The 24,496-nt window shown below is 44.3% G+C and overlaps 1 protein-coding gene and 8 non-coding genes across 16 annotated transcripts in view; all 9 read right to left on the reverse strand.

Annotated features, from left to right (window-relative positions):
* TEX14 (testis expressed 14, intercellular bridge forming factor) overlaps positions 1-24,496 on the reverse strand; it is a 477,154-nt gene that overhangs the window by 394,062 nt on the left and 58,596 nt on the right. Inside the window, exon 1 of one of the 8 annotated variants that reach the window (XM_068268632.1) lies at positions 20,276-20,339. The exons of the other annotated variants lie outside the window; for them this stretch is intronic. Within the exon in view, the coding sequence (XP_068124733.1) occupies positions 20,276-20,282 (7 nt within the window). The 5' untranslated portion in view covers positions 20,283-20,339. Of the gene's footprint in view, positions 1-20,275; positions 20,340-24,496 lie in introns of those variants that run through there. 8 annotated transcript variants of the gene reach the window in all.
* LOC137554909 (small nucleolar RNA U3) lies at positions 449-664 on the reverse strand. The gene has a single exon (XR_011027623.1). It is a non-coding gene; the product is annotated as a small nucleolar RNA U3 (small nucleolar RNA).
* Positions 1,717-1,932, reverse strand: LOC137554933 (small nucleolar RNA U3). Its single transcript, XR_011027646.1, has one exon. It is a non-coding gene; the product is annotated as a small nucleolar RNA U3 (small nucleolar RNA).
* Positions 2,985-3,200, reverse strand: LOC137554957 (small nucleolar RNA U3). The gene has a single exon (XR_011027669.1). It is a non-coding gene; the product is annotated as a small nucleolar RNA U3 (small nucleolar RNA).
* LOC137554845 (small nucleolar RNA U3) lies at positions 4,073-4,288 on the reverse strand. The gene has a single exon (XR_011027562.1). It is a non-coding gene; the product is annotated as a small nucleolar RNA U3 (small nucleolar RNA).
* On the reverse strand, positions 5,341-5,556 carry LOC137554865 (small nucleolar RNA U3). The gene has a single exon (XR_011027581.1). It is a non-coding gene; the product is annotated as a small nucleolar RNA U3 (small nucleolar RNA).
* Positions 6,609-6,824, reverse strand: LOC137554958 (small nucleolar RNA U3). Its single transcript, XR_011027670.1, has one exon. It is a non-coding gene; the product is annotated as a small nucleolar RNA U3 (small nucleolar RNA).
* On the reverse strand, positions 7,877-8,092 carry LOC137554878 (small nucleolar RNA U3). The gene has a single exon (XR_011027593.1). It is a non-coding gene; the product is annotated as a small nucleolar RNA U3 (small nucleolar RNA).
* On the reverse strand, positions 14,014-14,229 carry LOC137554904 (small nucleolar RNA U3). Its single transcript, XR_011027618.1, has one exon. It is a non-coding gene; the product is annotated as a small nucleolar RNA U3 (small nucleolar RNA).

A 24,496-nucleotide genomic window follows, 5' to 3' on the forward strand; every position in this document is an offset into this window, starting at 1 on the left:
AGGTAATGCAAAAACAAATTCAGGTGTACGGTCAACCCTCTAAAATGATTTCAGTTGGATGGAAGCTGAACAGGCACCAAAGATGGACAGATGGCCCAAACGGTGATTACTTACTAGGGTTAGGAGCTTAGTAAAAGGGATGGGTAGATTTAGCTTGTGAAACAGGATTGCAAAGCTAAAGGTAGGAATCGCAAATGGGGTTTAAGAAGAGTCAGTGTTTGAGATTAGCTGTCAATCAGATTTCAAAACAAAGCTGATAAAAAATGGTACAATCAACGCTTCCATAAAATGATTTTACAAATATTTCAAAAGCAACCAATTGCTAGTTCCTGACAATTTTCACAATTCAAACCTACACAGCAAACACCAGAATCTGACAATAACATGTATGCAGAAGCACAACACTTCAATGCACAAATCTATCAATTATTTTGTGAAGTTAAATACAATCACTCAGTTTGTGTTTTCTCCCGCCAATCATCACATAAGTGAAGACAGGAACAGTCATCAACAGCAAACAGTTACTACCAAAGTAGAACTGAACACTAAATTCATGCTCAGGAGAATCCACTTTAGCTCTTCATCGTGATTGGTGAGTTTGGACACCTTCGAGCACATTCCAACAGTCATAAACTATTGAAATGATCCCTGAAAGTATAGTCCTAAATCTCAACTCAGACAACTCAACATCAGGAATTATCAAGCTCCTATTCATATTAGAGTGATATTCAATACACTATGGTACTTAACAATAAAGTGTTAGGAACATCATATTCAAGCAACATGTCATTTTTTTGAAAGTTGCTACTTGAGTTTCTACATTGCAGCAAAAATCAATATAAATGCATGGTGGTACTCTGAGAGACATTTAACAGCATACAATACTCCGCTACAAATTTGCATAGGTGACATCCACTGACCAGCCAGAAAATATCCCACCTCCAGCAGGCGTTATGTAGCTCGGGATCTCTGTTTACCAGTTCACTACACTTATCCCCAGTGAAGACAGATAAGACCAGCTCATCCCATCTCATTTTCTTTTAAAATTCATTGCCCTATGGCTTGCCAACTAGACGAGAAGCCTAATTATTGAGCATCTTACCTCTCTCCTAATACCTGGAAAACGTAGCAGTGCATAAAAGTAACTACTAAAATCTGCAAGAAGAGCTCTCCAGGAGAAGCGGGAGGGTTCGGAACCCGAAGGTTTGGGGATCAGCAGCCGGCTAAACCACATTTTTTGCCTGTGCCTCAGTGGTTTGTCCGTTTGGAGGTAATGCAAAAACAAATTCAGGTGTACGGTCAACCCTCTAAAATGATTTCAGTTGGATGGAAGCTGAACAGGCACCAAAGATGGACAGATGGCCCAAACGGTGATTACTTACTAGGGTTAGGAGCTTAGTAAAAGGGATGGGTAGATTTAGCTTGTGAAACAGGATTGCAAAGCTAAAGGTAGGAATCGCAAATGGGGTTTAAGAAGAGTCAGTGTTTGAGATTAGCTGTCAATCAGATTTCAAAACAAAGCTGATAAGAAATGGTACAATCAACGCTTCCATAAAATGATTTTACAAATATTTCAAAAGCAACCAATTGCTAGTTCCTGACAATTTTCACAATTCAAACCTACACAGCAAACACCAGAATCTGACAATAACATGTATGCAGAAGCCCAACACTTCAATGCACAAGTCTATCAATTATTTTGTGAAGTTAAATACAATCACTCAGTTTGTGTTTTCTCCCGCCAATCATCACATAAGTGAAGACAGGAACAGTCATCAACAGCAAACAGTTACTACCAAAGTAGAACTGAACACTCAATTCATGCTCAGGAGAATCCACTTTAGCTCTTCATCGTGATTGGTGAGTTTGGACACCTTCGAGCACATTCCAACAGTCATAAACTATTGAAATGATCCCTGAAAGTATAGTCCTAAATCTCAACTCAGACAACTCAACATCAGGAATTATCAAGCTCCTATTCATATTAGAGTGATATTCAATACACTATGGTACTTAACAATAAAGTGTTAGGAACATCATATTCAAGCAACATGTCATTTTTTTGAAAGTTGCTACTTGAGTTTCTACATTGCAGCAAAAATCAATATAAATGCATGGTGGTACTCTGAGAGACATTTAACAGCATACAATACTCCGCTACAAATTTGCATAGGTGACATCCACTGACCAGCCAGAAAATATCCCACCTCCAGCAGGCGTTATGTAGCTCGGGATCTCTGTTTACCAGTTCACTACACTTATCCCCAGTGAAGACAGATAAGACCAGCTCATCCCATCTCATTTTCTTTTAAAATTCATTGCCCTATGGCTTGCCAACTAGACGAGAAGCCTAATTATTGAGCATCTTACCTCTCTCCTAATACCTGGAAAACGTAGCAGTGCATAAAAGTAACTACTAAAATCTGCAAGAAGAGCTCTCCAGGAGAAGCGGGAGGGTTCGGAACCCGAAGGTTTGGGGATCAGCAGCCGGCTAAACCACATTTTTTGCCTGTGCCTCAGTGGTTTGTCCGTTTGGAGGTAATGCAAAAACAAATTCAGGTGTACGGTCAACCCTCTAAAATGATTTCAGTTGGATGGAAGCTGAACAGGCACCAAAGATGGACAGATGGCCCAAACGGTGATTACTTACTAGGGTTAGGAGCTTAGTAAAAGGGATGGGTAGATTTAGCTTGTGAAACAGGATTGCAAAGCTAAAGGTAGGAATCGCAAATGGGGTTTAAGAAGAGTCAGTGTTTGAGATTAGCTGTCAATCAGATTTCAAAACAAAGCTGATAAGAAATGGTACAATCAACGCTTCCATAAAATGATTTTACAAATATTTCAAAAGCAACCAATTGCTAGTTCCTGACAATTTTCACAATTCAAACCTACACAGCAAACACCAGAATCTGACAATAACATGTATGCAGAAGCCCAACACTTCAATGCACAAGTCTATCAATTATTTTGTGAAGTTAAATACAATCACTCAGTTTGTGTTTTCTCCCGCCAATCATCACATAAGTGAAGACAGGAACAGTCATCAACAGCAAACAGTTACTACCAAAGTAGAACTGAACACTCAATTCATGCTCAGGAGAATCCACTTTAGCTCTTCATCGTGATTGGTGAGTTTGGACACCTTCGAGCACATTCCAACAGTCATAAACTATTGAAATGATCCCTGAAAGCATAGTCCTAAATCTCAACTCAGACAACTCAACATCAGGAATTATCAAGCTCCTATTCATATTAGAGTGATATTCAATACACTATGGTACTTAACAATAAAGTGTTAGGAACATCATATTCAAGCAACATGTCATTTTTTTGAAAGTTGCTACTTGAGTTTCTACATTGCAGCAAAAATCAATATAAACGCATGGTGGTACTCTGAGAGACATTTAACAGCATACAATACTCCGCTACAAATTTGCATAGGTGACATCCACTGACCAGCCAGAAAATATCCCACCTCCAGCAGGTGTTATGTAGCTCGGGATCTCTGTTTACCAGTTCACTACACTTATCCCCAGTGAAGACAGATAAGACCAGCTCATCCCATCTCATTTTCTTTTAAAATGTATTGCCCTATGGCTTACCAACTAGACGAGAAGCCTAATTATTGAGCATCTTACCTCTCTCCTAATACCTGGAAAACGTAGCAGTGCATAAAAAAAACTACTAAAATCTGCAAGAAGAGCTCTCCAGGAGAAGCGGGAGGGTCTGGAACCCGAAGGTTTGGGGATCAGCAGCAGGCTAAACCACATTTTTTAGCTTGTGAAACAGGATTGCAAAGCTAAAGGTAGGAATCGCAAATGGGGTTTAAGAAGAGTCAGTGTTTAAGATTAGCTGTCAATCAGATTTCAAAACAAAGCTGATAAAAAATGGTACAATCAACGCTTCCATAAAATGATTTTACAAATATTTCAAAAGCAACCAATTGCTAGTTCCTGACAATTTTCACAATTCAAACCTACACAGCAAACACCAGAATCTGACAATAACATGTATGCAGAAGCCCAACTCTTCAATGCACAAATCTATAAATTATTTTGTAAAGTTAAATACAATCACTCAGTTTGTGTTTTCTCCCGCCAATCATCACATAAGTGAAGACAGGAACAGTCATCAACAGCAAACAGTTACTACCAAAGTAGAACTGAACACTCAATTCATGCTCAGGAGAAACCACTTTAGCTCTTCATCGTGATTGGTGAGTTTGGACACCTTCGAGCACATTCCAACAGTCAAAAACTATAGAAATGATCCCTGAAAGTATAGTCCTAAATCTCAATTCTGACAACTCAACATCAGGAATTATCAAGCTCCTTTTCATATTAAAGTGATATTCAATACACTATGGTACTTAAAAATAAAGTGTTAGGAACATCATATTCAAGCAACATGTCATTTTTTTGAAAGTTGCTACTTGAGTTTCTACATTGCAGCAAAAATCAATATAAACACATGGTGGTACTCTGAGAGACATTTAACAGCATACAATACTCCGCTACTAATTTGCATAGGTGACATCCACTGACCAGCCAGAAAATATCCCACCTCCAGCAGGCGTTATGTAGCTTGGGATCTCTGTTTACCAGTTCACTACACTTATCCCCAGTGAAGACAGATAAGACCAGCTCATCCCATCTCATTTTCTTTTAAAATTCATTGCCCTATGGCTTGCCAACTAGACGAGAAGCCTAATTATTGAGCATCTTACCTCTCTCCTAATACCTGGAAAACGTAGCAGTGCATAAAAGTAACTACTAAAATCTGCAAGAAGAGCTCTCCAGGAGAAGCGGGAGGGTTCGGAACCCGAAGGTTTGGGGATGAGCAGCAGGCTAAACCACATTTTTTGCCTGTGCCTCAGTGGTTTGTCCATTTGGAGGTAATGCAAAAACAAATTCAGGTGTACGGTCAACCCTCTAAAATGATTTCAGTTGGATGGAAGCTGAACAGGCACCAAAGATGGACAGATGGCCCAAACGGTGATTACTTACTAGGGTTAGGAGCTTAGTAAAAGGGATGGGTAGATTTAGCTTGTGAAACAGGATTGCAAAGCTAAAGGTAGGAATCGCAAATGGGGTTTAAGAAGAGTCAGTGTTTGAGATTAGCTGTCAATCAGATTTCAAAACAAAGCTGATAAAAAATGGTACAATCAACGATTCCATAAAATGATTTTACAAATATTTCAAAAGCAACCAAATGCTAGTTCCTGACAATTTTCACAATTCAAACCTACACAGCAAACACCAGAATCTGACAATAACATGTAAGCAGAAGCCCAACACTTCAATGCACAAGTCTATCAATTATTTTGTGAAGTTAAATACAATCACTCAGTTTGTGTTTTCTCCCGCCAATCATCACATAAGTGAAGACAGGAACAGTCATCAACAGCAAACAGTTACTACCAAAGTAGAACTGAACACTCAATTCATGCTCAGGAGAATCCACTTTAGCTCTTCATCGTGATTGGTGAGTTTGGACACTTTCGAGCACATTCCAACAGTCAAAAACTATAGAAATGATCCCTGAAAGTATAGTCCTCAATCTCAATTCTGACAACTCAACATCAGGAATTATCAAGCTCCTTTTCATATTAGAGTGATATTCAATACACTATGGTACTTAACAATAAAGTGTTAGGAACATCATATTCAAGCAACATGTCATTTTTTTGAAAGTTGCTACTTGAGTTTCTACATTGCAGCAAAAATCAATATAAACGCATGGTGGTACTCTGAGAGACATTTAACAGCATACAATACTCCGCTACAAATTTGCATAGGTGACATCCACTGACCAGCCAGAAAATATCCCACCTCCAGCAGGTGTTATGTAGCTCGGGAACTCTGTTTACCAGTTCACTACACTTATCCCCAGTGAAGACAGATAAGACCAGCTCATCCCATCTCATTTTCTTTTAAAATGTATTGCCCTATGGCTTACCAACTAGACGAGAAGCCTAATTATTGAGCATCTTACCTCTCTCCTAATACCTGGAAAACGTAGCAGTGCATAAAAGTAACTACTAAAATCTGCAAGAAGAGCTCTCCAGGAGAAGCGGGAGGGTTCGGAACCCGAAGGTTTGGGGATCAGCAGCAGGCTAAACCACATTTTTTGCCTGTGCCTCAGTGGTTTGTCCGTTTGGAGGTAATGAAAAAACAAATTCAGGTGTACGGTCAACCCTCTAAAATGATTTCAGTTGGATGGAAGCTGAACAGGCACCAAAGATGGACAGATGGCCCAAACGGTGATTACTTACTAGGGTTAGGAGCTTAGTAAAAGGGATGGGTAGATTTAGCTTGTGAAACAGGATTGCAAAGCTAAAGGTAGGAATCGCAAATGGGGTTTAAGAAGAGTCAGTGTTTGAGATTAGCTGTCAATCAGATTTCAAAACAAAGCTGATAAAAAATGGTACAATCAACGCTTCCATAAAATGATTTTACAAATATTTCAAAAGCAACCAATTGCTAGTTCCTGACAATTTTCACAATTCAAACCTACACAGCAAACACCAGAATCTGACAATAACATGTATGCAGAAGCCCAACACTTCAATGCACAAGTCTATCAATTATTTTGTGAAGTTAAACACAATCACTCAGTTTGTGTTTTCTCCCGCCAATCATCACATAAGTGAAGACAGGAACAGTCATCAACAGCAAACAGTTACTACCAAAGTAGAACTGAACACTCAATTCATGCTCAGGAGAAACCACTTTAGCTCTTCATCGTGATTGGTGAGTTTGGACACCTTCGAGCACATTCCAACAGTCAAAAACTATAAAAATGATCCATGAAAATATAGTCCTAAATCTCAATTCTGACAACTCAACATCAGGAATTATCAAGCTCCTTTTCATATTAAAGTGATATTCAATACACTATGATACTTAACAATAAAGTGTTAGGAACATCATATTCAAGCAACATGTCATTTTTTTGAAAGTTGCTACTTGAGTTTCTACATTGCAGCAAAAATCAATATAAACGCATGGTGGTACTCTGAGAGACATTTAACAGCATACAATACTCCGCTACAAATTTGCATAGGTGACATCCACTGACCAGCCAGAAAATATCCCACCTCCAGCAGGCGTTATGTAGCTCGGGATCTCTGTTTATCAGTTCACTACACTTATCCCCAGTGAAGACAGATAAGACCAGCTCATCCCATCTCATTTTCTTTTAAAATTCATTGCCCTATGGCTTGCCAACTAGACGAGAAGCCTAATTATTGAGCATCTTACCTCTCTCCTAATACCTGGAAAACGTAGCAGTGCATAAAAGTAACTACTAAAATCTGCAAGAAGAGCTCTCCAGGAGAAGCGGGAGGGTTCGGAACCCGAAGGTTTGGGGATCAGCAGCAGGCTAAACCACATTTTTTGCCTGTGCCTCAGTGGTTTGTCCGTTTGGAGGTAATGCAAAAACAAATTCAGGTATACGGTCAACCCTCTAAAATGATTTCAGTTGGATGGAAGCTGAACAGGCACCAAAGATGGACAGATGGCCCAAACGGTGATTACTTACTAGGGTTAGGAGCTTAGTAAAAGGGATGGGTAGATTTAGCTTGTGAAACAGGATTGCAAAGCTAAAGGTAGGAATCGCAAATGGGGTTTAAGAAGAGTCAGTGTTTGAGATTAGCTGTCAATCAGATTTCAAAACAAAGCTGATAAAAAATGGTACAATCAACGCTTCCATAAAATGATTTTACAAATATTTCAAAAGCAACCAATTGCTAGTTCCTGACAATTTTCACAATTCAAACCTACACAGCAAACACCAGAATCTGACAATAACATGTATGCAGAAGCCCAACACTTCAATGCACAAGTCTATCAATTATTTTGTGAAGTTAAACACAATCACTCAGTTTGTGTTTTCTCCCGCCAATCATCACATAAGTGAAGACAGGAACAGTCATCAACAGCAAACAGTTACTACCAAAGTAGAACTGAACACTCAATTCATGCTCAGGAGAAACCACTTTAGCTCTTCATTGTGATTGGTGAGTTTGGACACCTTCGAGCACATTCCAACAGTCAAAAACTATAGAAATGATCCCTGAAAGTATAGTCCTAAATCTCAATTCTGACAACTCAACATCAGGAATTATCAAGCTCCTTTTCATATTAAAGTGATATTCAATACACTATGGTACTTAACAATAAAGTGTTAGGAACATCATATTCAAGCAACATGTCATTTTTTTGAAAGTTGCTACTTGAGTTTCTACATTGCAGCAAAAATCAATATAAACGCATGGTGGTACTCTGAGAGACATTTAACAGCACCTCCAGCAGGTGTTATGTGTAACGAACGGTGGAGCACAGAGAGCATCTGATTACCGGTGATCTGCAGTATCACTGGGAATACAGATGTATACCAGATTATAAGTGATCTGCAGTATCACCGATAATCCGATATACCAGCTAACCTCTGTACTTGAGTAGAGTGTAGTGTTTGGTGTAACAGTAACACTAAGAGGACTGAGCCTCAGTGCAGTGGGGAGTACTGCACGGCTTCCTTCCGAAGACCTGAACTCTCCAAGGCGGGAGGAGTCAGGCTGCGAGTAGGAAGGTAAGTCTGAGAGTGACACTCAGGAGAAAGTGTCACTAACAGAACGGGGCAGCGCCTCCAATAGTGAGGTTGGTTCTCGAGGTCAGACAAGCCAGATCGTAACACACGGACAGATAAAGTACAGATTCAGAAGGCAGAGGCGGAGTCTAGGTACAGGCAGAGTTCGGCAACAGGGTATCAGAAATATCGAGGTACAAGATCAAGAGGCAGAAGCAGAGTCTAAGGACGAGCTGGGGTTCGGCAACAGAGTATCAGAATAGCAAGGTACACGATCAGAATACAAGAGGATGGTCAGGCAGGCAGAAGGTCATAACAGATAATCACAATCAAACTAGTACTTTAAGCTATCAACAGAATCTAGCTAAGTGTAGGATTACAGCTCCAGCTGGTCCCGGCACACTTAAGGATCTGACTACGGGTCTGAGTGCTCCCACGTATGTGTTCGCAACGCCAGACAAAGAGCAAGTGAACAGCCAGCAGTATATATACACAAGGACCTCTCGAGGACCTCCCTAATTGCTGGACCAATGAGAGTAGTGGAAAATGTCAGCTGACCCGCCTGGTCAGCTGACTCCCTTCTGGCTGTTATTTAAGCTCTGCCTCTGTGTGCGCGCGTGTGTCACTCTAAATCTAGGTGGACTATCAGTCCCAGCCACACCAGTACTGTTTTGCAATGTATCCAGTGAACCGAGTGCGGGAGCTGCCTCCAATGCGGATCCCGCCGTTACCAATGCGGACTCCGCCGTTCCCAATGCGGATTCTGCCGTTCCCAATGCGGATTCCGCCGATCTGCCTATGCGGCATTTTTTCCGCGTTGTGACGCCATGCTGGACGCGGAAACAGCCGCCTCACCTTGAGAGGCAGCGGCTTTTCCACGTTTCATCACAGTACCCCCCCCCCCCCCCCGAGGAGTGGACTCCGGACAACTCCTACCAGGTTTCTCGGGGTGTAAGGCATGAAACTCTTTCCTCAATTCATCCGCATGCATGCGAGTCCCCGATACCCATTGTCTCTCCTCAATGCCATACCCCTTCCAGTGTACCAGATACTGTACCGAGTTCTGGACAATGCGTGAGTCCAAAATTTTCTCAATTTCGAACTCAGGTTGACAATCTACCAGGACAGGAGGAGGAGGAGTAGAGCCCATATGGACTGCAGGTTTGAGCAGGGATACGTGAAATGACCTTACCCCACGCATGCTGGCGGGAAGATCAACGGTATAGGTAACGTTGTTAATCTTTTTCACTATCGGAAACGGACCGACAAACTTGGGGCCCAATTTGTCTGAGGGCTGTTTCAGGGTCAAATGACGTGTGGATACCCACACCAAGTCTCCTGGCTGGAAGCTCCACTCCACCGAACGTCTTTTATCAGCTTGACCCTTCTGATTCAAAAACGCCTTTTGCAAACTATCTCTCACCGTGCGCCAAATGTTTTTAAAAGACTTTTGCCAGGCCTCCAGAGCTGGAAACGGGGTGGAGGCCACTGGCAATGGCGAAAATTTGGGCAATCTTCCAGACACTACCTGGCACTGAGAAAATCCGGTGGAAGAGCTTCTCAAATTATTTTGCGCGAACTCCGCGAAAGGCAGAAATTTTACCCAGTCGTTCTGCGCCTCTGCAACGTAGCACCTCAAAAATTGCTCTGAAGACTGATTGGTTCTCTCCGTTTGACCATTGGTCTGTGGGTGGTAGCCCGATGAAAACGACAGCTTCATGCCCATTTGTTGGCAAAATGCCCTCCAAAATCTAGAAACGAACTGGACTCCCCGATCCGACACTATGTTTTCCGGAATGCCGTGTAGCCGGAAAACATGTGTGATAAACAAGTCGGCCAATTCCTGGGCCGAGGGGAGTCCTTTCAAGGGCACAAAATGGGCCATTTTACTGAAGCGGTCGACTACCACCCAAATGACCGACATACCCTCTGACCTGGGAAGCTCACCTACAAAATCCATGGACAAGAGAGTCCATGGTTCACTCGGGGTGGGCAAAGGCTGCAAGGTACCCACAGGTGCCAGCCGGGAGGGTTTACTTTTTGCGCATACAGCACACTCCCTAACGAACTCCCTGCAGTCTGCTGCCAGAGAAGGCCACCAAGCACACCTGGATACCAGATCCTGAGTTCTGGCTGCCCCCGGGTGTCCCGCATTCTTGTGGGAATGAAACATCTGTAAAATGCGGAGACGAAAGGGTAAGGGCACAAACATAACCCCTTCCGGTTTCCCCTCAGGGACATCCTGCTGGAAGGGACTCAGGGTCTCTGTCTAGTCCTCCCAAGTCTCAGTTGCCGCTAGCACTAACCTCTGTGGGAAAATGGATTCTGGGTCAGAGGGCTGGGCTGTCTCCAGCTCAAAACATCTGGACAGGGCATCTGCCTTGATGTTCTTGCTGCCCGGGGTGTACGTAATAATGAACCTGAACCTCGAAAAGAACAATGACCATCGAGCCTGACGGGGACTTAACCTCTTAGCTCCCTCGATGTACTCCAGGTTCTTGTGATCAGTGTACACTGTAATGGTATGCTCTGCTCCTTCCAGCCAGTGACGCCATTCTTCAAAGGCAAGTTTAATGGCCAGGAGCTCTCTGTTGCCGATATCGTAGTTTCTCTCCGCCGGGGAGAACCTACGAGAGAAATAAGCACAAGGATGTAATCTTCCCTGTAACCCTGACCACTGAGACAGCACAGCCCCCACCCCAACCTCCGAGGCATCCACCTCGACAATAAAGGGGTAAGAGGTGTCGACATGCCTCAGGATGGGTGCTGAACAAAACAAGGTTTTCAGGGTAGAGAACGCTTGTAGGGCTTCTGGGGTCCAGTGGTTAGTATCTGCCCCTTTTTTTGTGAGACTAGTGAGGGGTGAGATAACAGTGAAGTACCCCTTTATGAACCTCCGATAGTAGTTAGCAAAGTCTAAGAATCTCTGCAAAGACTTTAACCCCACGGGTTGGGGCCACTCTATCACAGCAGAGACCTTGGCAGGATCCATTGACAGACCCGAAGTGGAAATAATGTACCCCAAAAAAGAAACAGATGTCACCTCGAAAATACATTTTTCCAACTTTGCACAAAGCGAGTTCCGCCTCAGTTTGTCCAGTACAATTCGGACATGTGTTCTGTGCTCAGAGAGGTTGTTGGAAAAGATAAGTATATCGTCCAGGTATACTAACACGAACCTGCCCAACACCTCTCTGAATACCTCATTAATCAATTCCTGGAAGACGGCCGGGGCGTTACACAACCCGAAGGGCATCACCAAGTACTCATAGTGCCCGTCGGGTGTGTTAAAGGCCGTCTTCCATTCATCGCCCTTTCTGATCCTCACCAGGTTGTATGTGCCCCGCAAGTCTAATTTTGAAAAGACTTTAGCGTTGGTAACTTGAGTGAAAAGGTCATCTATTAGGGGCAAGGGGTAACGATTTTTTTATCGTGATTTTATTCAGGCCCCGGTAATCTATGCACGGTCGCAGACTCCCGTCTTTTTTCTTAACAAAAAAAAACCCTGCACCTGCGGGCGACCAGGATGGTCGAATGAACCCCTTAGCTAAATTCTCACGAATATACTCTTGCATGGACAGTTTCTCTGGCCCGGACAAATTGTAAAGATGACCCCTAGGGGGCATACAACCAGTTTGGAGATCAATGGGGCAATCAAATGGGCGATGCGGCGGTAACTTGTCAGCGGCCTTAGGACAGAACACATCGGCATACTCAGAATACTGTACTGGAACCCCTTCCAACTGAACCCTGGTCTGGCCCAATGTCACCTTCCCTAAACACTGGTGGCGACAATGATCGGACCAGCTGGTTACCTGACCCGTAGCCCAGTCTATTTGTGGTGAATGGACTTGTAACCACGGCATGCCTAGGATGATAGTGGAGGTTGACATATGTAATACGAAAAACTGTAGTTGTTCCCCATGCAGTACCCCTATCGTGACCTTGCCGGATCGTAACACACGGACTGATAAAGTACAGATTCAGAAGGCAGAGGCGGAGTCTAGGTACAGGCAGAGTTCGGCAACAGGGTATCAGAAATATCGAGGTACAAGATCAAGAGGCAGAAGCAGAGTCTAAGGACGAGCCGGGGTTCGGCAACAGAGTATCAGAATAGCAAGGTACACGATCAGAATACAAGAGGATGGTCAGGCAGGCAGAAGGTCATAACAGATAATCACAATCAAACTAGTACTTTAAGCTATCAACAGAATCTAGCTAAGTGTAGGATTACAGCTCCAGCTGGTCCCGGCACACTTAAGGATCTGACTACGGGTCTGAGTGCTCCCACGTATGTGTTCGCAACGCCAGACAAAGAGCAAGTGAACAGCCAGCAGTATATATACACAACCTCTCGAGGACCTCCCTAATTGCTGGACCAATGAGAGTAGTGGAAAATGTCATCTGACCCGCCTGGTCAGCTGACTCCCTTCTGGCTGTTATTTAAGCTCTGCCTCTGTGCGCGCGCGCGTGTCACTCTGAATCTAGGTGGACTATCAGTCCCAGCCACACCAGTACTGTTTTGCAATGTATCCAGTGAACCGAGTGCGGGAGCCGCCTCCAATGCGGATTCCGCCGTTACCAATGTGGATTCCGCCGTTCCCAATGTGGATTCCGCCGCTCTGCCTATGCGGCACGCGGCGTTTTTTCCGCGTTGTGACGCCATTGAGAGGCAGCGGCTTTTCCGCGTTTCATCACATTATGTAGCTCGGGATCTCTGCTTACCAGTTCACTACACTTATCCCCAGTGAAGACAGATAAGACCAGCTCATCCCATCTCATTTTCTTTTAAAATTCATTGCCCTATGGCTTGCCAACTAGACGAGAAGCCTAATTATTGAGCATCTTACCTCTCTTTACTAATACCTGGAAAACATAGCAGTGCATAAAAGTAACTACTAAAATCTGCAAGAAGAGCTCTCCAGGAGAAGCGGGAGGGTTCGGAACCCGAAGGTTTGGGGATCAGCAGCAGGCTAAACCACATTTTTTGCCTGTGCCTCAGTGGTTTGTCCGTTTGGAGGTAATGCAAAAACAAATTCAGGTGTACGGTCAACCCTCTAAAATGATTTCAGTTGGATGGAAGCTGAACAGGCACCAAAGATGGACAGATGGCCCAAATCCAGATTTAGCTTGTGAAACAGGATTGAAAAGCTAAAGGTAGGAATCGCAAATGGGGTTTAAGAAGAGTCAGTGTTTGAGATTAGCTGTCAATCAGATTTCAAAACAAATCTGATAAAAAATGGTACAATCAACGCTTCCATAAAATGATTTTACAAATTTTTCAAAAGCAACCAATTGCTAGTTCTTGACAATTTTCACAATTCAAACCTACACAGCAAACACCAGAATCTGACAATAACATGTATGCAGAAGCCTAACACTTCAATGCACAAATCTATCAATTATTTTGTAAAGTTAAATACAATCACTCAGTTTGTGTTTTCTCCCTCCAATCATCACATAAGTGAAGACAGAAACAGTCATCAATAGCAAACAGTTACTACCAAAGTAGAACTGAACACTCAATTCATGCTCAGGAGAAACCACTTTAGCTCTTCATCATGATTGGTGAGTTTGGACACTTTCGAGCACATTCCAACAGTCAAAAACTATAGAAATGATCCCTGAAAATATAGCCCTAAATTTCAACTCTGACAACTCAACATCAGGAATTATCAAGCTCCTTTTCATATTAGAGTGATATTCAATACACTATGGTACTTAACAATAAAGTGTTAGGAACATCATATTCAAGCAACATGTAATTTTTTTGAAAGTTGCTACTTGAGTTTCTACATTGCAGCAAAAATCAATATAAACGCATGGTGGTACTCTGAGAGACATTTAACAGCATACAATACTCCGCTACAAATTTGCATAGGTGACATCCACTGACCAGCCAGAAAATATCCCACCTCCAGCAGGTGTTATGTAGCTCGGGATCTCTGCTTACCAGTTTACTACACTTATCCTCAGTGAAGACAGATAAGACCAGCTCACCCCATCTCATTTAAAATGAATTGCCCTATGGCTAGCCAACTAGACGAAAAGCCTAATTATTGAGCATCTTCCCTCTCCTAATACCTGGAAAATGTAGCAGTGCATAAAAGTGACTACAAAAATCTGCAAGAAGAGCTCTCCAGGAGAAGCAGGAGGGTTCGGAACCCGGAGGTTTGGGGATCAGCAGCAAACCACGTTTTTTTGCCTGTGCATCAGTGGTTTGTCCCCGATAACCCAATAGAGACCCATAATTCTATGTAGAGCCTTGGGCCCTAAGCCTAATTGAGCTAGGACCCTATTGAGGTATGTCCAATGGATCCTGTCGAATGTCTTATCAGCATCAACCGAGAGAATACAAAGAGGAACCCCCTGTCTCCTCGCTCGAGCCAACAAAGAGGTGGTTTTAAGGGTGTTGTCCCTGGCCTCCCTAAATTGCGTAAAGCCCACCTGGTCGTTATGCAGTATACGCGGAAGGATGAGCTTACCAGTAAGTCTTTCAGCGATTATTTTGGCGAAGATCTTTACATCGATATTGATTAAGGAGATAGGTCTATAATTACTAGACACTAAGTGGTCCTTACCTGGCCTCTTACGGGCATCTGATCACCCACCCACACCATCAGATCGCCCGCAGACCCACACTCAGATCACCCCCAAAGTGCATTGTTTACATCTGTTCTGCCATCTAATCACCCATCAATCACCCATCAATAACCCCTGTCACCACCTGTCACTGCTACCCATCAGATCAGACCCCTATCTGCCCCTAGGGCACCTAATCACTCGCCCACACCCTCAGAACCCAGCCCCCTCTAATCACACCTTGAGACACCCATCAATCACCTCCTGTCACCACCTGTCACCCCCTAGCACACCTACCTATCAGATCAGGCCCTAATTTGCCCCGTGTGGGCTCCTGATCACTCGGCCAAACCCTCAGATCCCCCTCAGACCCCCTTCCAATCACCTCCCCAGTGCATTGATTGCATCTATTTTCCCCTATAATCACCCCCCGAGACACCCATCAATCACCTCCTGTCACCCCCCCTAGCACTCCTATCCATCAGATCAGGCCCTAATCTGCCCCCTGCGGGCTTCTGATCACCCAGCCATACCCTCACCTGCCCCACCGCAGTGACAGAATTTTTTTTTCTAATTACTGCTGGTCCCTACGACTTAATAGTGGCTGAGACCAACTGTTATGCCACACAATACGCAACCGCCAATCCAAGAAGCTACCATGCCCAGTCTTTTTGGTGGAAACCACTCCAAGTTTCTGAATGTAACATTTTCTGGGTCTAGTCAAAAAGAATGTATTGCGGTCTTATTGGTCTACGCACCCAATACATCATATGCCCATGTTCTCTGCTGCCATGTCCAGGTCACGATTTGAGAACATCCTGCGCTTCCTGCACTTCAGTGCCAATACAACCTGTCATCTAAGAGGCCACCCTGCTTATGACCGGTTCCACAAAATGCGCCCCCCTCATAAACCACCTGTCATCAAAATTTGCAGATGCTTATACCCCTGAACAGGCATTTTGAGGCATTTGGTTTCAAGACTACTCCTCACGGTTTTGGGCCCCTAAAATGCCAGGGCAGTATAGGAACCCTACCAAGGGACCCTATTTTAGAAAAAAGACACCCCAAGGTATTCCGTGAGGTGTATGACGAGTTCATAGAAGATTTTATTTTCTTGTCACAAGTTAGCGGAAATTGATTTTTATTGGGTTTTTTTCACAAAGTGTCATTTTCCACTAACTTGTGACAAAAAATAAAATCTTCTACCGTATGAATTCACCATACTCCTAACAGAATACCTTGTGGTGTTGTCTTTCTAAAATAGGGTCACTTGTGGGGTTCCTAAACTGCCCTGGCATTTTAGGGGCCCTAAACCGTGAGGCATAGTCTTGAAACCAAACGTCTCAAAATGACCTGTGAAATCCTAAAGGTACTCATTGGACTTTGGGCCCCTTAGCGCAGTTAGGGTGCAAAAAAGTGCCACACATGTGGTATCGCTGTACTCAGGAGAAGTAGTATAATGTGTTTTGGGGTGTATTTTTACACATACCCATGCTGGGTGGGAGAAATCTCTCTGTAAATGGACAATTGTGTGTAAAAAAAACAAAACAAAACCATTGTCATTTACAGACATATTTCTCCCACCCAGCATGGATATGTGTAAAAATACACCCCAAAACACATTATACTATTTCTCCTGAGTATGGCAATACCACATGTGTGGCACTTTTTTGCAGCTTAACTGCGCTAAGGGGCCCAAAGTCCAATAAGCACCTTTAGGCTTTACAGTGGTGCTTACCATTTAGCACCCCCCAAAATGCCAGGACAGTAAACACACCCCACAAATGACCCCATTTTGGAAAGTAGACACTTCAAGTTATTCAGAGAGGGGCATGGTGAGTCCGTGGCAGATTTCATTTTTTTTTTTGTCACAAGTTAGAAGAAATGGAAACTTTTTTTTTTTTTGTCACAAAGTGTCATTTTCCGCTTACTTGTGACAAAAAATAATATCTTCTATGAACTCACTATGCCTCTCAGTGAATACTTTGAGATGTCTTCTTTCCAAAATGGGGTCATTTGGGGGGTATTTATACTATTCTGGAATTTTAGCACCTCATGAAACATGACAGGTGCTCAGAAAAGTCAGAGATGCTTCAAAATGGGAAAATTCACTTTTTGCACCATAGTTTGTAAACGCTATAACTTTTACCCAAACCAATAAATATACAATGAATGTTTTTTTTTATCAAAGACATGTACTACAATAAATTTGGACAAAATGTATACAGAAATGTTACTTTATTTGACAAATTTTATCACAAAGTTTAAAAAAATCATTTTTTTGACAAAATTCATGTCTTTTTTGATGAATATAATAAAAACTAAAAATCGCAGCAGCAATCAAATAGCACCAAAAGAAAGCTGTATTAGTGACAAGAAAAGGAGGGAAAATTCATTTAGATAGTAGGTTGTATGACCGAGCAATAAACCGTTAAAGCTGCAGTGGTCTGAATGGAAAAAAAGGCTCTGGTCCTTAAGGGGCGAAAAGACTGTGGTCCTTAAGTGGTTAAGCAACAAGTGAGCCACCAAAGAAGTGACCATAAACAGGGAGGGATCCCCAGTGTCACTTTCCGAGTGCAGTGAGAAACCGGAGGACTCTGCTGCCGTGAAAGGCAACAGAAAGCAAAGACACATCTGTAATAATGAATCCGGTAGAGTCCAGCATGCCATCATAGCAATTTAGCCTCTGTGTAGATATAGAGGAAGGAGACCCTGTGGGGTAACAGAGAGGAGACTGCGGTCACAGTACATCAGTTCCTGCATGAACTATATTTGCAAATAGAGATCTGTGGGTTAGATGGGCTGGGGAATGCAGTCCTCTCGTGTTAAACTGACTGTGGATAAGCCGCTCTAGAAAGATGGTGGGTAGTGTGGTAAGGGGAAACACGGAGCAAGCCTGAGTAAAACAAATAACAGGGGCTTCTGAGAGCGAAATTTTAGCATTGTCAAAAAACATAGTGAGTGGAGTTGTGTTATGATCAGGGTAGTGTCTAGCAGCGGTTTTCCGGGGAGAACGCCACAGATAGGCAGCTCTAGGAAAATGGCAGGGAGCAACATGAGGGAAGGCATGGAGCAGGCCTTAGAAGTAACACAGTGTGGGGCTCTGCAATCAAAACTCTGACAGTGCCATAAACGAGCACCAGGAATTACTCACGCAGTGTCTCCCTGTTGTTCTGCCAATTGGTGCGCCAACGAGCTCTTTGAGGTAACGGGGAATAGGGCTCGTCTTCTTGCAGTGGCCAGTCTTTAATTTCAAATGAAGGCAGACCCAAAGCATCCGGAACTTTCGGAGCATCTGCATGATCTCGGAGTGTTATCGTTTTACCCTCATGGAGGATCTGCAGGTGAAAGGGGAATCCCCAGTGGCATAGTATCTGCTTCTCCTGAAGGATAGGTAACAGTGATTGGAGTGCTCTACGCATCTGTAAGGTGAGACGAGAGAGGTCTGATAAGATGGAAATTGTTGCACTGTCAAATACTACCGTTCCTTTTTGGCGCGAGGCCGCCATGATGCTTTCTTTAATAGTGTAATGGTGAACTCGGCAGATTACATCACGGGGACATTCCAGGTTTGTGCTAACTGGAGCAAGAATTCTGTGAGCCCTGTCTAGCTCGATTGAATGTTCAGCAGGCTTATCAAGAAACAAATTAAATATTCCTACCAGAGTAGGTGCAAGGTCTGCTTGCTTGGTAGCCTCTGGGATCCCTCTGACCCTCAGGTTGTTTCTGCGCTGCCTGTTCTCTTGATCATCCATTTTTAAATAAAGATCCCTGATTTGAATGGAATGCTTGTGCATGGTGGCTTGATGTTTCTCCTGTGTCTGTGCCAACTTTTCTACTTCTTTTTCAGTGTCATCTACTCGGTAGCCTATCTGTTTTATATCTTGCTTTATCTCTGCCATCTCTTTTCTGTATGTTGCTTCTATTCTGCTCACGTAATGCTCCAGATCTCCCTTGGTGGATAATGAGCGAATGTAGTAATGAAGATCAACCTTGACATAGGATTCTGAGCTCACCGAGAGTGAGGGTGATGCAGGGCCTTTAGAAGCTTTTGCAGAAGCGGTGCTGTGAGCCGGAGAGGCGCTGTGTGCCGGAGAGACGGCTTGTGGAGACTCGTCCTCTTTCTGTTTTTGAGACAGCGCCATCTTGGGTGGATTCAGAGAGGTAGGGCCCATCACTAAAGGCTTCAGAAATTTCTTAATCTGCGAGCTGCAAAGCTTTTTAGGAGATTGTTTCGATTGTTTACGCATTGTACTCCCCATATGAGCAGTTCAGTCCGGTGAAAAATGCAGGTTTAGAGCTGAAAGGAGCCCGGCCAGCCGGAGCCTTGTCTAAGCACGTCTGGTCCGCACCATAGGCAAGCCACGCCCCCCAAGGGGGACAATTTTAACCGGTTATTGCAAATACGTCAGTATATCTACGCACCTGGAGACTTCATCTTAGCTCCAGGGGCGTAGATAAACGTATCTCATGCGACCTTCGCTGCATGCACTACTGCTCAGCCCCGTGCATGGTCCCGCGCGTGTTCATGTCGCCGCCCGTTAGTACACAGATCACTGAATGGGAACATAGTTTCCATTCACAGGTTTGACTGCCCGTGATCAATGAAACTGGCATCAATGAGATGCCGTTTTCATTGAAGAAACAGAAAGTGAAAGCATACACATGTTACTTGGGGGTAAAGTCATTAAACTGCAGTAAGCAGTATAACATGCATCATCAGCACGATGAGTCAAGCAGAATGCAATACATTACATGCAATGCATTACACTCTACTCATCGAGCAGTAAGAATTTATGCATGTTATTCTGCATATTGCAGTTTAGTGAATCTACCCACATGTCACATATCTGTTCTGGTACATTTAAACTTAATTCCCAATACCCCCTTAACATGAGAATAACAGCAAACCTTCAAACAACTGTTTTTATATTCCCTAAATCCCTAACAGAACGTTAAACAAAACCAATGCTCCTTCTGCAGGCAGTAACGGAATACATTTTTAAGGGATTTACTACTGCTTTAAAGAGGAGCAATCAGCCATACTATCTCTGAAAAAAAACAAACATATATATATAAGTACATAAATACTTGCTCTACTTACATAACATATTGTGAGGATCCGCTCGGCTGCCTGCGCAGGCAGGCAGCCTTTTGACCACTGTTCAGGTCTGCATTCTGCAGGTCTCTGGAAGAGAGACCTTTTGTCAGTTGTGCAGCTTGCTGCTGAGGAATTTGCATACGTTTGTCATGCAGATTGCCTAGCCACATCCTTTGTAGGCTTGCTCTATATATACCATGTGATATCACAGACCTGGGCTGGTCATAAGGGTTAGTCCTGTGAGACACTGGAGTGTCAGCCTTGCTCATTGTTTGAAGATTAGTTTAGAGTAATTCCTGGAACTGCACTAGGCAGATTCCCTAGTGCAGTTAGGATTGCATATCTGTTTTGTTTGTCTGTTGCGATTGTTCTGTCCCAGCGGTGGTCGACAGGAAGTCGTTCTGATCTTTGTTCTTGGAGTATAGCTGGAGCAGCGGTTGCTACCAGCTATCTCCTCTATCTGTCTTGCCTGGATCGCACTCGCCTAGCGCTAGTGCTGTGGATCAGTCTGATCTCCATCTCTCTTGCTGTACTTTGGATCGCACTTGCTCTGGCGGAAAGAGCAGTGGATCCGGCTCGCTCTTCTTCTATACTTGGATCGCACTCGCTCTGGCGGAAAGAGCAGTGGATCATATCTCTCTCTTATTCCTGTTTTCATGTACCTGTCTTGTCTGCTATGAACGCTTGCTGGAGGCTCGGTGAAGTAACCGTTAAGCAAGCGCTCGCGTCCTCTGTTTCATGTTTGTCTGTCGGTCTTTAGTTAGGCGTGCTTGTCTCTGTTGTGCTTAACACGCGGGGACCGCGCATAAACGCGTGCACTGTTGCGAATGAGTGCGGTGTTCGCGTTTAGCTAGCGTTTGTTATTTTCCTTATCTTCTCATTGTATTATTTGCTGTGCCTTTGCTACTCTCGTGCTCTGCCTTGCTGTAGCCTTGTGTCACCTCTGGCAATCGCCTCTCTCGGGATTGTGTTCCTACTTCATATCTGCTGTTGTGTATGCACCGTCGCGGGTTGGCGACTAGTTTGGTGCACACACATAAAATCTGTCCCTGTGCTCATTCTCTTTCGCAATCGCTTCTCTTGCGATTGCGTTCTCACTTGGTTTCCTTTGTTGTGTGTCCGCCGTCGCAGGGTGGCGGCTAGATTGGTGGACATACATACATTCCTCATCTGTGCTTATTCGGTCTTGTGTCGCTGTTAGCAATCACCATCTCTGGCGATTGCCTTCTCACTTTGTCTTCATGGTTGTGTGTTCATCGTCGCAGGGTGGCGACTAGTTTGGTGAACACACATACCCTCTGTCCCTTTGATCTCTCTCTTTCAGGGCTATCTTGCCCTGCGTTTCTTCCCTTCATACAATTCCTGTCTGGCGTCTGTGGCAGAGCAGAGGAGCTGTTCCTCTGCACTCCACAGCTCCACCTGTCGACAGGAATTTCCCTCTACAGGTGCATTGCACCTTTTGCTAGGTTCCCTCAAATTACACGCTTGTGGAGGATTTCCACAGTGTCAGCGCACGTTTTGTGCGCTGATCACGGAGGGAATTCCACAATCGTTACAGAATGACCAGCCAAACCGAAATTCCCATTGTAGAGGGAATTTCCGATTTGTACGATTTGGTCGAGTATGGGTCCTGTGTCTTTAAGAGCTTTAAAAGGCTAAACTCAGAGACCAAAGCGGAATTTCTCTCTGAATGTGTGAGATTTTGCCTGAATCCCACCTTTCAGATTACTGATCCGTCCACGTCGGCTCTTCAGTTTGCCTATGTGCTCTTAAAAGGCGATTTGTTCACCTGGGCGTATAATGTGTTAAAAAACAATTCTTGGAATGATAATCTGTATCAATTTCTTACATTGATCTTCTCTCACTGGTTTAAGCTGCCTTGCTTACCATCTGCTCTGTTTGGGTCTATAGCTGTTAATGAGTCAGCTGATCTATCCCTTCCAGGCAAAACCATTCAGTATGATAATGATGTTGCTCAGTCTCCTGGTTTTTTGCCCCAATCTAAAGCTTATGTGGATCCTATTATAGGTAGGATCGCACACTATATTAAAGCAGTTAAAAAATCTGTTCTTGTTCCTGAACTCCACCCATATAGAGATTATCTGGATACTGGCCTGTTTGAACCTCCATTTGCCTCATGGGACATTGGGGCCTTGATGGAGGAATTTGATTTTGATTGGAAAGCCTTACTGTGAGGAAACGCGGAAAAGCCGCCGCAAGGGCTCAGAGTGAGGCGGCTGTTTCCGCGTCCAACATGGCGGCACAACGCAGAGAAACCGCCGCATGGACAAAGCGGCGGATTCCGCGTTGGAGGCGGCAGATTGCACAGATAGCAGAGCAACTGACAGTGCAGCCGGACGCGGGGAAACCGCCGCTCCCTTGGAGAGCGGGACGGCGGTCCCCGCGCTTGAATTAGGGATTATATTGCAAGACATGTCTGGTGTGGCTGGGACTGCTAGTCCACACAGATTCAGAAGGACGCGCGCGCGCTGAGAGGCAGAGCTTATATGACAGCCAGAAAAGGGTCAGCTGAGGCTGGTCAGCTGACAATTTCACCACTTGCCATTGGTCCAGCACTTAGGGGAGGCGCCGAGAGCACCTTACTATATTTACTGGGTGCTGGGCATTCTCTGGTTGTCTGCCGTTGCGATCACAACGTGGTAGCACTCAGACCTTGTTTGTATCTGTGTTCTAGCATAGTTCCCAAAGGTGTTGACATCAAGGCGTTCACACCTTAGCATTAGGAACATTGCATTGTATTATTTGTTATGACCTTCCGCCTGTCCGACGATCCCTCTGAACTCTGATCTTGTACCTTGCTATTTCTGATATCCTGTTGCCAAACTCTGCTCGTTCCTGGACTCTGTATTTGAATCCTGATTCTGTACTTTATCTGTCTGTGTGTTAACGACCTGGCTTGCCGACCTCGAGAACTGGCCTTACTGTTAGAGGCAGTTCCCAGACCTGTTAGTGACTCCCTACCTCTTAGGTGTCACTCACGCTCTGACCTTCCTACCCTCAGCCTAGCCCCTCCCTCCTGGAGAGCCTAGGCCATAGGAAGGAACACACTTCTGGAGAAGTGCTCAAAGTATACTGTTGCATAAACACTCACTTGTTCTCCCTGGTGTCCAGAGGTTAGTAGATATATCTGATTATCGGTGATACTGCAGATCACCAATAATTGGGTATATTCTGTATTCCTGGTGAGACTGCAGTTCACCGGTAATCAGACCCTCTCTGTGTTACACCGATCGTTACAGAACGGCAGACCAAAAAATAATAATGGACGCACGCACTGACCGTCTGGGCGCACTTGCCACTTCGGTGGACAACATCAATCAAGTGCTGGGAAGTCACAAAACTATGACTGAAGCTTTGTCTGGTTCTTTACAAACCCTCCAGACAGCAGTGAATGAGGTGCGATCCCCTCCTAGCTCTGACATGCGTTTGCCTGTACCTGAGAAATTTTCTGGTCACAGATCAGACTTCCGAAATTTTAGAAGTAGAGTGTTATCTTACTTTGAGTTGAAACCCCGATCTTCAGGAACTGTGGCCCAAAGGGTCACATTTATTAAGACTTTGTTATCAGGCGATTCTCAGACGTGGGCATACAGTTTGCCCACCGGAGATATAGCCCTCTCTTCTGTGGATGAATTTTTTAAAGCCATGGCAGTAATTTACGACAACCCAGACCTTGCCGCGACCTCTGAGCGGAAGCTCAAGCTCTTGCGTCAAGGCAAGGGTCCGGTCGAAGATTACGCAGCCGAATTTAGGAGGTGGTCAGTTTCAGCCAGGTGGGACACCTATGCCCTATTAGATTGTTTCTTATCAGGGTTATCAGATGAGGTTTCAGATCTCATGCTAAGTCTGCCTGAACCTAAGACAGTCGATGAGGCCATTTCATCGGCCATTCGAGTCGACCGCAGACTGCGTTATCAGAAACAGACCCGGGGTAGTAGTCATGTAAGAATGGTGTCCTACGCTGCGCCGCCAGTAACTCCACCTCCTCCTGTCTCGCCTCCACCCGAACCAATGCAAATTGGTCAGTCAAAACTATCCCAAGTGGAGCGAAGACGCAGGATGTCTGAACGGCTGTGTCTTTACTGCGCAGAAGGGGGTCATAGAGTACGTAATTGCCCTAACAAGCCGGGAAACGCTACTGCCTAGGAGTTGTAGGGGGTAGCACCCTAGGCACGCAGCTTTTACCCCTAGAAGATAGACGAT

This window comes from Hyperolius riggenbachi, chromosome 2, assembly GCF_040937935.1.
Source record: "Hyperolius riggenbachi isolate aHypRig1 chromosome 2, aHypRig1.pri, whole genome shotgun sequence".
In the NCBI taxonomy this organism is placed as follows: Eukaryota; Metazoa; Chordata; class Amphibia; order Anura; family Hyperoliidae; genus Hyperolius; species Hyperolius riggenbachi.